This window comes from Anarhichas minor, unplaced genomic scaffold (genome assembly GCF_050575085.1).
Source record: "Anarhichas minor isolate MPS153535 unplaced genomic scaffold, ASM5057508v1 ptg000129l, whole genome shotgun sequence".
Taxonomy (NCBI): domain Eukaryota; kingdom Metazoa; phylum Chordata; class Actinopteri; order Perciformes; family Anarhichadidae; genus Anarhichas; species Anarhichas minor.
The window spans coordinates 203,743-217,500 of NW_027466575.1; the positions used below are offsets into that span (position 1 = coordinate 203,743).

The window sequence follows — 13,758 nt, forward strand, 5'->3', positions numbered from 1 at the left end:
TATATATTATTATTGTTATTGCACAAAATGAGACTAATAGCCAACAATCTAGCGTTAAGTATTACAATTAGACAGAAAATTAGGATTACAATTTTTTTATACTATATTTATCCTGTTAATTAAGGATACATTTGTCTCTGCATTTGACCCGTCCCTATATATGGGGAGCAGTGGGCTGTCTTTGACAGGCGACACATGACACGTCAAAGGCCAAGGCTTGAACAGCCGATGTTGTGGTCACCAGCCAACCCTCTTAACCCAGTGAGCCACGGTCACCCACCTTTTCCACTAAAGAAAATCTAAGAGCCAATCAGCTCTTTGATCCGAAGACAGCAAGAAGTTTCCCATCATGCCCTGGGGTCATGCAGTCTGTGGAGAGCAACTGCAGCGCCTGGCTCTAAAATCTGCGGCCGCCTCGCTCACGTGAGATCATCGTTACGTACGTTTTCATGACGTCAGAGCAACTCGGACGCAAATCTACCCAGCATGCTGTGTGCGCCGATCGCCGGTGATCGATTCTGCGCACGCCTGGCTTAAGTCGAACGAGCCTATTCTCTTCCCCCCACTCCCGTTCACAGTTTGAAAACCCCTCCCCTTTTGTCTATCTTAGTTCCTATTGGCTAACTCCAGCAGTCTCCTCCTGGCGTCAGACTGCTGAAGACCCTCGCACGGGTACAACCTGAAATTGCCTGTCTAGAAGTCTGTCTGTCCCTACGCTACTCTTAAACATACTATATTAAAGAGAAGGATTTGCAACATTTGGCAAAAACTTCACACGTTTTACAAGCATAGATGGTAAACTCCAAGTACTTGCTATCATATTATCTTCCACCTGTAAGAGGTGCTACTAATTCTACTAAGAAACATTTCTAACTATAAATTCTAAAACACTCCTATAATTATGACAACTTATGATTTCTTAATTATGAATCATTAAACACTTCTATTATAATTCCTTAAAGCACACTTCTAAACATATTTCCTACATGGCCATAGGCTGTCACTGCAGGGGCAGCTTTTCAAAATAAAAGCCTCTTTACAGAGCTTTCCCTTTGTAACGTTTCATTAAAAATAAATAAATATTTCTCCAACACAACAATCAAAGATTGGATCAATACAACATAATTCACAGTTCTCTGTTGGAGTAAAACCTTTATTTTGTAGAAATACAGGAAGTTCAGAAGAAGAGCAGGAAAGACGTGATGAAGAGTCTGTCAGATCAGAGAGCTGCTGCTGAGGAACACCAACCAGTCAGTGAGACGGAGATCAGATCTGAGAGGCTGAGAGACAGACAGGCAGAGAGACGGACACACAGGTTAGTTCATCATAAACGCAGACGTTTATCAATGATGACCAATCTACTTCCTGTCGACATCATGCCCGTGTACGTGAAGAAGGTCCACTGTGAGCTCTTTACCTTCAGTCCAGATGTGTCCACAGGTCGTCCGTCTCTGTGTACAGATAGCAGTCGTGCTCGTCCTGCGGTCGGGTATCCGTCCTCCACCTCCAGGTGAACCACCAGCAGAGCAGACTTCAGGTAGACCAGCACACGCTGAGCAGGACGCCAGTCGATAGCAAAGCTGGAGAGACACAGAGAGGTCAGAGGTGAGTCTGATGGACCGTCAGAAGCTCATAAACATCTTTAAAACAAACAGGAAGTGGTTCACCTGGATCTCAGTCTCTGGATCTCAGACAGCAGCTGGAACTGACCCAGGTAACGCTGCATCACCTCCAGCAGGGTGGCACTTAGCTCAGACCGCCGACCTGACAGACCGTCCTCCACCAGACCAGCAGGGCCCTCCATCACCTGTAGAGAGACACTGTCACTTTAAGAAGGGCCCTCCGTCACCTGTAAAGAGACACTGTCGCTTTAAGAAGGGCCCTCCATCACCTGTAAAGAGACACTGTCACTTTAAGAAGGGCCCTCCATCACCTGTAAAGAGACACTGTCGCTTTAAGAAGGGCCCTCCGTCACCTGTAGAGAGACACTGTCACTTTAAGAAGGGCCCTCCATCACCTGTAAAGAGACACTGTCGCTTTAAGAAGGGCCCTCCGTCACCTGTAGAGAGACACTGTCACTTTAAGAAGGGCCCTCCATAACCTGTAAAGAGACACTGTCACTTTAAGAAGGGCCCTCCATCACCTGTAAAGAGACACTGTCGCTTTAAGAAGGGCCCTCCGTCACCTGTAGAGAGACACTGTCACTTTAAGAAGGGCCCTCCGTCACCTGTAGAGAGACACTGTCACTTTAAGAAGGGCCCTCCGTCACCTGTAGAGAGACACTGTCACTTTAAGAAGGGCCCTCAATCACCTGTAAAGAGACACTGTCGCTTTAAGAAGGGCCCTCCATCACCTGTAAAGAGACACTGTCACTTTAAGAAGGGCCCTCCGTCACCTGTAAAGAGACACTGTCGCTTTAAGAAGGGCCCTCCGTCACCTGTAGAGAGACACTGTCGCTTTAAGAAGGGCCCTCCGTCACCTGTAGAGAGACACTGTCACTTTAAGAAGGGCCCTCCGTCACCTGTAGAGAGACACTGTCACTTTAAGAAGGGCCCTCCATCACCTGTAGAGAGACACTGTCACTTTAAGAAGGGCTAACCAATCAGCAGAGAGGAGGATGAGGAAGTTACCTGCAGTGTGAAGCGGTCGTCGTGGCTCCAGGTGACTGACAGCTTCAGTGGCTCCGGCTCATTGGACGACTGGTCTGGAGAGGGGCGTGGCCTGAGCTCCAGACACAGCTCTGATTGGTTGAAGGACAGCAAGTTGATCTGCATGACTTCCTGTACGTCAGAGACGTACACCTGCAGCCTGACAGGTAAACAGGAAGTCAGTGACCAATCACAACGACCGAACGATGCTATGTGACCCGATGACACTCACTCGTCTCTGATCCGCTGCCAGCTGATCAGCTGACCGAGCACCGCCTCTGACTCCGCCCTCAGCTGGGTCAGCTGATGGTCGCATGACTGCAGTGCATTGTGGGCCATCTGCAGAGACTCATCCAGCTGTTCATACTGCTGCTTCTGAAGGAGACGAGGAGAGGAGAAGATGAGACAAGGAGAGGAAACAAGGAGAAGATGAGACAAGGAGATGAAAAACAGGAGAAGAGACAAGGAGAGGAAACAAAGAAATGACGAAAGGAGAGGAGACAAGGAGGGACAAATACAAAATACATAAACGCACATTATCTTTTCTCACAAAAAGAGAGTCTGTCTGTACGTGTGTCTCTGTGTGTGTGTGTGTGTGTGTGTGTGTACCTTGCTGTGCACACGTTGGATCAGCTGTGTGAGTGTGTGTCTTCTGTTGTGTATCTGTGTGATTTTGTCCTCCAGAGATCTGAGCAGAGTCTCTGTCTCCTCCGTCCTCAACCTGCTGTCCTTCTTCAGACACTTCCAGCTGCTGTGGGCCACGCCCCCTACAACACACACACACACACACACACACACACACACACACACACACACACACACACACACACACACACAGTAAACAGTTATAAAATAGTTTGATTATTTTTATGACAATTGTCAGTCGACTGATGGATTAGACGTAGTAGTATGTGTATTGTGTGTACTGTGTTCTGTGTACCTGGTTGAGGGGGACAGGGTTGTGTCATCAGTTGCTGGGCAGACTCCAGACCCTCCAGCAGCGACATCATGGAGTCCAGAACAAACAGCTGACGACCCAGAACCTTCTGGACCCGTCTGCTGTCCTACAAACACAAACAATGATCAGCTGATCAATGAGGATGTATTACTATTGATTATATATAAAGTCAATGAAAAGTAAACCACTGTATGAATGTAGAACAGACGGACCGTGAGGTAGAGAACCATCCGGGCTGCTTCAGAGACCGGCTGGTCTGAGTCTCTGCAGGACTCCAAGAGAACCGTATCACATCGCTGCAGAACCCTGAACACAGAGAACCAGAACCTTTACAGTACTACCGAGACCAGGAGACCCTTCATGGTACTTCTACCTCATACTGTCCTACAGCTCAGAGGTACATACTGTACTTTGTATGGCGTTAACGTTATTTGACGTTAGCCGTTAGCTTCAGCCAGCTAATTGACGCTACCGTTAATCGTGTATTTAGCCGTTTCAGTTACAAACTCTAACGTTACATCTTTTGGGACATAAAAACAACTCGTGAACGTTAAATAACATTTTAAACATGTTCTCTATAGTCCAGTGTAACCTTTAATTTGATAATACAGCGTTAAATGTTGGAGACTTACGATCGAACTTCAGCCATTTCTGTTTTGAAATCTCCGCGGCTCTACGAGTGATGTGATTGGCTTCTTAGCAGTGACGTCGTAGCACGTTGAGCCAATAAGGAATTCCTTGTCAAAAAACCTTTATTGACAATGTCGTCATTCACAGTGACGTAGTGAATATAAATAAAGTAGCTGGACTTTAATGCATTATTCTTTATTAATCACATTTTACAGCTTTCCAAATTCCACATTCACCAACGTCAAGCTACAAAGATTTTTAAAAATAAGTATTTGTATTTATGATTGAAATATAACAATACGTGTTGATGAAAAGACATCAAAACAATGAATGTAAACAATATCTATAATGATTTTATGAGAACTTACTGTCATACATTTTATTCCTACTTCATTTATTTATTTGCTTCTCTATATATATAAAGTTATAGCTTTAATAAGCATGCAGCGCGTGCTACTGCTGCAGTGCATCTCCTCGCGCTCAGGTCACGTGCTCCTGTGTGTTGACTAGAGAATCTCAGTAGAGCTCTGCAGCAGAGAGGCTAACGGCTAACGGCAGAGCTAGCTGTCCTCCGAGGACAAAACTTGCCGAAAGTGAGACACCGACAGAGACATGAAGACACCGAGCGGACAGCTGGAGGTATGAGGTAACCAGCACGAGGCCGGTAACGTTCACAGGTAGGTCTTTAGAGCAGGTGTGGATGTGACCCGGATGATGCTCAGACCTGCTGCTAATGCTAACACACAGCTAGCTAGCGTAGCTAACTCCGCATACCGTCACATAGTAGCGGGTTTTAACCGTTAGCGTGAAGCTCACAGGCCGGTTTAGTGTCTGGACATATGTTGAGCATTAACGTAAACATCTGGAGGAGAGCTGAGAAGCTACCGTGTTAGCTTAGCATCCTGCAGAGATTCCTCAGAGTCAGGCCGGGGTGCTGATGATGCTAGCTGGGAGCTAACGATGCTAACTAATGATGCTAAAGTCTCTCCTCTTCTGATCTAACAAACAGAGTCAGACATCTGGATCTGGATCTCAATTAGTTTTTAATAGACCCAGGTCTTAAATGTAGTGGGTTTTAACCGAGACCTGGTCTGGTGTGGTCTAGACCTGGTCTAACATGTGGTCTGGATGGAGAAACATCTGTGACATCCCCCCCCCCCCCCCCCTTTTCTCTTCTGACAAACACATAACTAGTTTCTAGTCTACTAGTTAAACTAATGTTTGAGGTTTCTGATGTAGACCTGGTCTGGATGGAGGAAACAAAGGCAGAGAAGTCTTCATTTCTTTGTGTTTTTGACAAACAGAATAAAGGTTTCACTTGTAGTCCAGGTCTTTCCTGTCCCCCTCCTGATTTTTATGATTTCTGTCAGATTATTTTGGCGCATCACAAACTGGAATTGTGGAATTTTTAGTTTTTTTATGCAAAAATCCAGAATGAAACGATTTGATTGGCTGAATGAAAACAGGTTCTCATCTACAGCCAGGTTTTTTAGAGTCTGACACTGTGGACAACATGAAAACAAAACAATCATGCTTGTTTTGGAACTACATTTCCCACAATGCTCCTTTTAAAAGTTTTTTTTAAAGCTGTCATTAGTTTCCATGTAGTCAAAGTGTCTCTGGACAGGAAACTTTAAAACATGACGGTTCTTTACCATGTTTGGACATCAGTGATGATCATGATGTCGTCTGACTGAGTGATGAAGAGGAGGAGCGGTGACCCTCTTCGTTCTGATTGGTGTGCTGCGCAGACAGAATGACGACGGCATAATTAACGAGCTGTGATTTTGTGTTTCAGGTGTGATCAGGTGTGTGTGTGTGTTGGAGCAGCAGGATGCCTACCCCTCCCCCTCCTCCCCCCCCCCCACCAGGGGGACCCCCACCTCCCCCCACCTTCAGCCAGGTAACTCCCCACACACACACACACACAGAGTCCTCTTCATCACTGTGATGAATGATCTGCCTCATGCTTAAAGAGGCAGATCATTAAATTAGCAAAATAACTGAAATTGTCCCAAAAAACGGCGACGGCAAATAGAGTTTATTACAAATCGCAGGAGATTTTATTTTGATTTTAATTATTTATCATAATTAAACATTAGCTACATCATCAACGCTAAATTCGCCTACATGCATTAGTAATAATCAATATGGCGACGTGATCAACATGGAGGTCACATGACAGCAGAGGTTTGTGACGTGACAACGTGACGTTTTATGAAGAGGAAAATCAGAATCATTGACGTGTAAAATAAAAACACGATGAGTCAGCTGGTTGTGTTGCTGCGCCACCCTCTGCTTCTACTTTAGTTTTTATTGGCGGTTGGTAAACAAGCTTAGAGGCACACTACTGCCACCTAGTGGACTGGAGTCGCTCAGCTCCAGAGAGACACTCCCAGTTAAAGCTCGGCCATCTCTCCTGTCAGAACTCACCAGTTATAATTTATTTTACTCATGGTGTAATCCCCCCCCCCTCCCAGGCCAACACCACCCCCCCCAAGCTGAGCAGAGAGGAGGCTAAAGGTCACGGCGCTCTGCTGACCGACATCTGTAAAGGCACCGGGCTGAAGAAGGTGGCGGTGGTGAACGACCGCAGCGCTCCGCTGCTCGACAGTAAGAGCCAAACACCAAAGAGCCAAACACCCCCCACAGATCACCCATACATTCGCTTATACCAATACCTACAGAACCAGCCTCAGCAGCAGGGGGCGCCGTCTGAGGAGCAGCAGAGGACGGCACTAGAGAGTAAGACAACAAGCCTTCTGTGACCTTAGAGGACGACTGCAGGAGGCAGCAGGGTGTCAGCCAGCCGCCATGTTTCCTGTCCATACGCTTAGTAGATCACATCCTGAATAACACTCGGTAGATCACATCCTAAATAACACTCGGTAGATCACATCCTAAATAACACTCGGTAGATCACATCCTGAATAACACTCGGTAGATCACATCCTGAATAACACTCGGTAGATCACATCCTGAATAACACTCGGTAGATCACATCCTGAATAACACTCGGTCGATCACATCCTGAATAACACTCGGTCGATCACATCCTGAATAACACTCGGTCGATCACATCCTGAATAACACTCGGTCGATCACATCCTGAATAACACTCGGTCGATCACATCCTGAATAACACTCGGTAGATCACATCCTGAATAACACTCGGTCGATCACATCCTAAATAACACTCGGTAGATGACATCCAAAATAACACTCGGTAGATCACATCCTAAATAAATCACTCGGTAGATCACATCCTGAATAACACTCGGTAGATCACATCCTGAATAACACTCGGTAGATCACATCCTGAATAACACTCGGTAGATCACATCCTGAATAACACTCGGTAGATCACATCCTGAATAACACTCGGTCGATCACATCCTAAATAACACTCGGTAGATGACATCCTAAATAACACTCGGTAGATCACATCCTAAATAAATCACTCGGTAGATCACATCCTGAATAACACTCGGTAGATCACATCCTAAATAACACTCGGTAGATCACATCCTAAATAAATCACTCGGTCGATCACATCCTGAATAACACTCGGTCGATCACATCCTGAATAACACTCGGTCGATCACATCCTGAATAACACTCGGTCGATCACATCCTGAATAACACTCGGTCGATCACATCCTGAATAACACTCGGTCGATCACATCCTAAATAACACTCGGTAGATGACATCCTAAATAACACTCGGTAGATGACATCCTGAATAACACTCGGTAGATCACATCCTGAATAACACTCGGTAGATCACATCCTAAATAACACTCGGTAGATGACATCCTGAATAACACTCGGTAGATCACATCCTGAATAACACTCGGTAGATGACATCCTGAATAACACTCGGTAGATCACATCCTGAATAACACTCGGTAGATCACATCCTGAATAACACTCGGTAGATCACATCCTGAATAACACTCGGTAGATCACATCCTGAATAACACTCGGTAGATCACATCCTGAATAACACTCGGTAGATCACATCCTGAATAACACTCGGTAGATCACATCCTGAATAACACTCGGTAGATCACATCCTGAATAACACTCGGTAGATCACATCCTGAATAACACTCGGTAGATCACATCCTAAATAACACTCGGTAGATCACATCCTAAATAACACTCGGTAGATCACATCCTAAATAACACTCGGTAGATCACATCCTAAATAAATCACTCGGTAGATCACATCCTGAATAACACTCGGTAGATCACATCCTGAATAACACTCGGTAGATCACATCCTGAATAACACTCGGTCGATCACATCCTGAATAACACTCGGTCGATCACATCCTGAATAACACTCGGTCGATCACATCCTGAATAACACTCGGTAGATCACATCCTGAATAACACTCGGTAGATCACATCCTAAATAACACTCGGTAGATCACATCCTAAATAACACTCGGTAGATCACATCCTAAATAACACTCGGTAGATCACATCCTAAATAAATCACTCGGTAGATCACATCCTGAATAACACTCGGTCGATCACATCCTGAATAACACTCGGTAGATCACATCCTGAATAACACTCGGTCGATCACATCCTAAATAACACTCGGTCGATCACATCCTGAATAACACTCGGTAGATCACATCCTGAATAACACTCGGTAGATCACATCCTGAATAACACTCGGTCGATCACATCCTAAATAACACTCGGTAGATGACATCCTAAATAACACTCGGTAGATGACATCCTGAATAACACTCGGTAGATCACATCCTGAATAACACTCGGTAGATCACATCCTGAATAACACTCGGTAGATCACATCCTGAATAACACTCGGTAGATCACATCCTGAATAACACTCGGTCGATCACATCCTGAATAACACTCGGTAGATCACATCCTGAATAACACTCGGTAGATCACATCCTGAATAACACTTGGTAGATCACATCCTGAATAACACTCGGTAGATCACATCCTGAATAACACTCGGTAGATCACATCCTAAATAACACTCGGTAGATCACATCCTAAATAACACTCGGTAGATCACATCCTAAATAAATCACTCGGTAGATCACATCCTGAATAACACTCGGTAGATCACATTCTGAATAACACTCGGTAGATCACATCCTAAATAAATCACTCTCCGGTCATTTAACTCAGCGTTCAGGACGTTGTTACCACGGTGACAGGACCTATATTATGGTCTGGACAGAGATGACTCAGTGAAACATGACACACTTGTTCAGAGGATTTATTAATCTCTGATATCCGTCCAGAATAAATGTAATTAGTAAAGTATTCGTTCCAGTGGTAGTTAGTCTGAACATAACTTTAGACAGGAGCTGATCACAGATCAGTCAGTGACCTCACAACACACATCATGTCATATTGATCATGTGACTTCTTCTTCTTTGTGACACAGATATCTTCTTACTTGTTAGTTTTCTTCTGTCGCTCCACGTCTCAGATGTTCCTGTTTGTATATTTAACTCTTCTTTCTCTCTCTGATATATTTAATGAATCAGAGCTAATTGTTGTTTGAATATTGAATAAGATTTAATAAATTAAATCCCAGCGGCTGGTTAGAACAGGATCCTGCAGCGTCCTGCAGACCACCTGTTGATACCTGTTATTGTTTAGTCAGTTTAATGTAAACAACACAGTTAATCAGCTGATCAACACTGTTTGTTATTGGTTTCATCTGCACACAAAGAGAAAGATAAAACCTCAGTTTTACATGTTGCAGTGAAAAAAGTCTCAATATTTAAATTATATGCGTCATAATTATAATAAAGTCGCATTATTTAAATTACATTCATCATTATTATAATAAAGTTTTATTTAAATTACATGTATCATTATCATAAAGTATCATTTAAATTACATTCATCATTATCATAATGTCTCATTATTTAAATTACATTCATCATTATTATAATGTCTCAATATTTATTTTACATTTACCATTATTATAATAGTCTCAATATTTAAATTGTATTCATTATTATTATAATAAAGTCTCAATATTTAAATTGTATTCATCATTATTATAATAAAGTCTCAGACGTGACCGCAGCACAGCTCAGGGTGGATGGATACACAGCTTTGACAGGAAGTAGTTCCAGCACATGATTCCCTGTGAAAGGAGGAGTCAGTCAGAGGAACCTCCACCGCAGGACTACAGAGACCAGCATGCAGCACAGAGGGTTAGCATGCTAGCTAGCTCGCTTAGCTAATCAGCACTCGCAGCAGCTGCTACACCTAGCTGTAAGCTAGCTATAAGCAAATTTCTTTTATTCTAAATACATTTTATTGTTAGATTTATATTTTTGTAATTCTATTATTTGTAGTGTATGTTTGTCATTTTATATTTATTATTTGATCTTAAAGTAGTTTTTACATTATTTCTATTAATTAGCATTTTTATTTAATTACTAACATTTTTTATTTGTTTTGTATTATTTTGAAGTGTCCTGCTCCAACAGGTGAAACCGAACCAATGGACAGGTGAGGGAGGTCTGATGAAGTGCAAACACCTGTGAGGGTTACTTTTTATAAAAAACGTGAATCACATATTTCTACTGAACATCAACCGAAAACGATCAAACTGCCGCTTCACTTTCTGTCTGAACGCGTCAGAAAATGTTTTTTAAGATGTTGTAGTTTGATAAAGATTCTCTGTCCTGTGATGTCATAGATCATGTTATATAATGACTGTGTGTTTGTCACTCATGTTGTGCTGTCGGTGATGTCATCGGAGCTGCGAGGAGCGTAAACACTTCACCTCACTTCACTTCCTCTCACCTCACTTCCTCTCACCTTACTTCCTCTCTCCTCAGTGTTTGACGTCATCACCTGATCTCACCTGCATCCCCTCCACACACTTAACTCATAGTCAGTGATGTCATTGTAGTGACATCGTTGCCCTCTGGAGGCCCCTCGTTCACCTGTCCAATGGTTGTGGTTCTCAGAGCCCAAAGGAGGCGGAGCAGCAGCGGCGGGAGCCAATGGCAGTCCAGCAGGAAGCCCGTCTGATTCTGTTCCACCTATAGGAGGGCTATTCACAGGGGGGGTCCCCAAACTGAGACCAGTAGGAGGTGAAGAGATTGTTTTTAATGTATTCTATTATTTCTGCAATTCTTCACTTTTGTACTATTTCGTTTTATAGATTTTTCTTGTTACATGTGATAACATGTCATTAAATGTCGGTTAATTTTGTTACATGTTAAATATTGGTTCATATCATCATGTCGCTACATGTGGTTACATGTGGCTACATGACGCTACATGTGGCTACGTGTGGCCTCATGACCTCCATGTTCCCTGACAGACGGTTTTTCTGGACGTTCTCCTTCCACTCGAGTTGCAGCGCCCCGCCCCCCCAGCCATCGCCATGACGACACAGAGAGCCCCTCCCCTCAGACGCTGTCGCCCACGAGTCGCTCCCAGCGCCCCTCCCTGCCCAACTTGAGCTCCTCCCCCTCCTCCTCTGCAGCTTCCTCCCCCTCCACCAGCATGAAGCACTCCTCCTCCGCCCCCCCTCCACCTCCTCTCTGTCGCCGCGGTAACGCCCCCTCTCCTCCTTCCTCCTCCTCCTCCTCTTTTTACAACAGAGAGAAGCCCCTCCCTCGGACCCCAAACAACACCCCGCCCCTCCCCTCCAAACCTCCCCCGTCTCCTGGCAACAGCAGACGCCCTCCCACCTCAGGAGGAAACCCCGCCTCCTCCACCCCCTCCTCCTCCTCCCTGGCCCCGCCCCCTCCACCTTATCGCATCGCTAACGGTCCGACAGGTGGCGTGGAGGCGGCGCCCGACCTGCCGCAGCGTCACAACTCCCTCGGCAACAAGAGGGCCGCCCCCTCCCCCGGAGGCCACACCCCTACCAGAGGCCCCGCCCCTCCCCCACCCCCGGCCTCCCCCACCCCCTCCCAACAGGGGGCCAACAGGCCGCCGCCCCCCATCAGAGAGACGCCAGGTAGAGGAGCAGGTGAGGGCTGAACACACATCACACTTATTACACACTAAATAGTAATATGGGTTCTTGAAAGCACCAACTGGAGGAAAGGCAGACTATCCAGCTGCATTCTGGGAAATGCAGGATCCACCAGTGACTTTATATTCTTTCTTTTTTTGCTGTTTTATTTTTCTTCATTCTCATTAAGATATTTCCAATATATTTTAGTTTGTATTTTTATTATTTCTTTCTTTTTTGTCCTCTAATTTTTATTTTGTTTGAATTACTTGTAATAATGTATTTTATTTTTTTATATTACAATAACTTAACATAGTTTTAAAATTGATTTAATGTTTTATTTCTTTTAGTTTTTACTGTTTTTAATTTCATCAACAGTTTAACATGAAAGTTTCTGATTTTAATGCCGACAATCACATTCATCGACCACCGGCATCGATCTCTCTCCTCAGCTCCTCCTGTTCCGGTCCAGCCGTCATCGTTGAGACCAGGTGGCAGAGAAGCTCCGCCCCCGCCTCCTTACAGGACTCATGGTAGCCCCTGCCTCTCCCCTGACCCCCCCACTAGAGGAAAACCTCCTCCTCCGCCCACCCGCACCCCCGCTGGTCCTCCCCCACCTCCCCCTCCTCTCCGCAACGGACACTCCTCCTCTTCCTCCATCCCTCGCTCGTTTGTCGGTGAGTACGTGAGTTTAGTCCCTCGTGCTTTTATTGTGAAAACATTGTCAGGAAGTGCAGCTTCATCTTAACAGAGATCAATAAAGCAGTTCATTGGCATTCAGCTCCTTCTGTCCACTGACCTCTGTCCCCTGTCCCCTGTCCTCTGACCCCTGTCCCCTGACGCGTTGAAGGCTTTAGATCCGAGGTCTGACTCGTGCGCTCTGACTTGTGCGCTCTGACTCGTGCGCTCTCCTCCTGCAGATGGCTTTGAGTCCAAGTATTCGTTCCATCCTCTGGACGACTTCCCTCCTCCAGACGAGTACCGACACTTCGCCAAGATCTACCCCAGCAGAGCCAACAGAGGTACACGCTTACAGTGCTGCAGTACTGTGTATAAGTACACACAGTACTGTGTGTACTTATACACAGTACTGCAGTGTTTCTTTATAGTACATGTAATACTTGAATCTGTTTGTTTGTGTCAGTGATGAGAGGAGCTCCTCCACTGCCTCCTGTTGGGAGGTGAACCATGAGATGACATCACCGCTGGAACACACACACACACACACACACACGAACATGAACACACGCTCCGCTCCATGCTGTTTGATGACATCACATCTGCAGCATCCAGCGTCGTCGTCTTCATCGCCACCTCGTCTACGCTCTCATCTGATTGGCCGAGTTCTGATCATGTGTCTTAAAGTGATGAAGAGGAGCGGCTCGCTCTGCAAACTGTGACCTCAGCGTTCTTCCTCCTCCTCTCTGGACACCTTTAGTTTGTTTTTTTTGCACTTTTTGGTTGCAGCTCCTCATGAGGAGGTGATAGACTGATGAAGAGGAGCAGTTTGTTGCACAGACTGAAGATGA

The 13,758-nt window shown here is 45.1% G+C and overlaps 2 protein-coding genes across 4 annotated transcripts in view; one reads left to right on the top strand and one right to left on the bottom strand.

Annotated features, from left to right (window-relative positions):
• Nucleotides 1–1,144: 1,144 nt before the first annotated feature.
• On the bottom strand, nucleotides 1,145–4,367 carry LOC142941129 (uncharacterized). The gene is made up of 9 exons (XM_076083424.1): nucleotides 4,239–4,367; nucleotides 3,819–3,912; nucleotides 3,589–3,712; nucleotides 3,258–3,415; nucleotides 2,881–3,023; nucleotides 2,631–2,808; nucleotides 1,668–1,807; nucleotides 1,418–1,580; nucleotides 1,145–1,280 (listed from the first exon to the last, which is right to left on the bottom strand). The coding sequence occupies exons 1-9, from the start codon at nucleotides 4,253–4,255 to the stop codon at nucleotides 1,215–1,217; spliced, it is 1,083 nt and encodes a 360-aa protein (XP_075939539.1). The 5' UTR covers nucleotides 4,256–4,367; the 3' UTR covers nucleotides 1,145–1,214.
• A 389-nt stretch (nucleotides 4,368–4,756) lies between these two features.
• LOC142941110 (WAS/WASL-interacting protein family member 2-like) overlaps nucleotides 4,757–13,758 on the top strand; it is a 10,385-nt gene continuing 1,383 nt past the window's right edge. The window contains exons 1-8 of one of the 3 annotated variants that reach the window (XR_012951102.1): nucleotides 4,757–4,913; nucleotides 6,035–6,139; nucleotides 6,717–6,981; nucleotides 11,229–11,354; nucleotides 11,588–12,244; nucleotides 12,682–12,906; nucleotides 13,080–13,251; nucleotides 13,374–13,419. Coding sequence is in view for 2 of the 3 variants with exons in the window: in XM_076083389.1 (XP_075939504.1) it covers nucleotides 6,071–6,139; nucleotides 6,717–6,981; nucleotides 11,229–11,354; nucleotides 11,588–12,244; nucleotides 12,682–12,906; nucleotides 13,150–13,251; nucleotides 13,374–13,414 (1,485 nt within the window). In the remaining variant the exon portion in view is untranslated. Of the gene's footprint in view, nucleotides 4,914–6,034; nucleotides 6,140–6,716; nucleotides 6,982–11,228; nucleotides 11,355–11,587; nucleotides 12,245–12,681; nucleotides 12,907–13,079; nucleotides 13,252–13,373 lie in introns of all 3 variants that reach the window. The other 2 variants (XM_076083389.1, XM_076083390.1) reach the window with 2 other exon arrangements.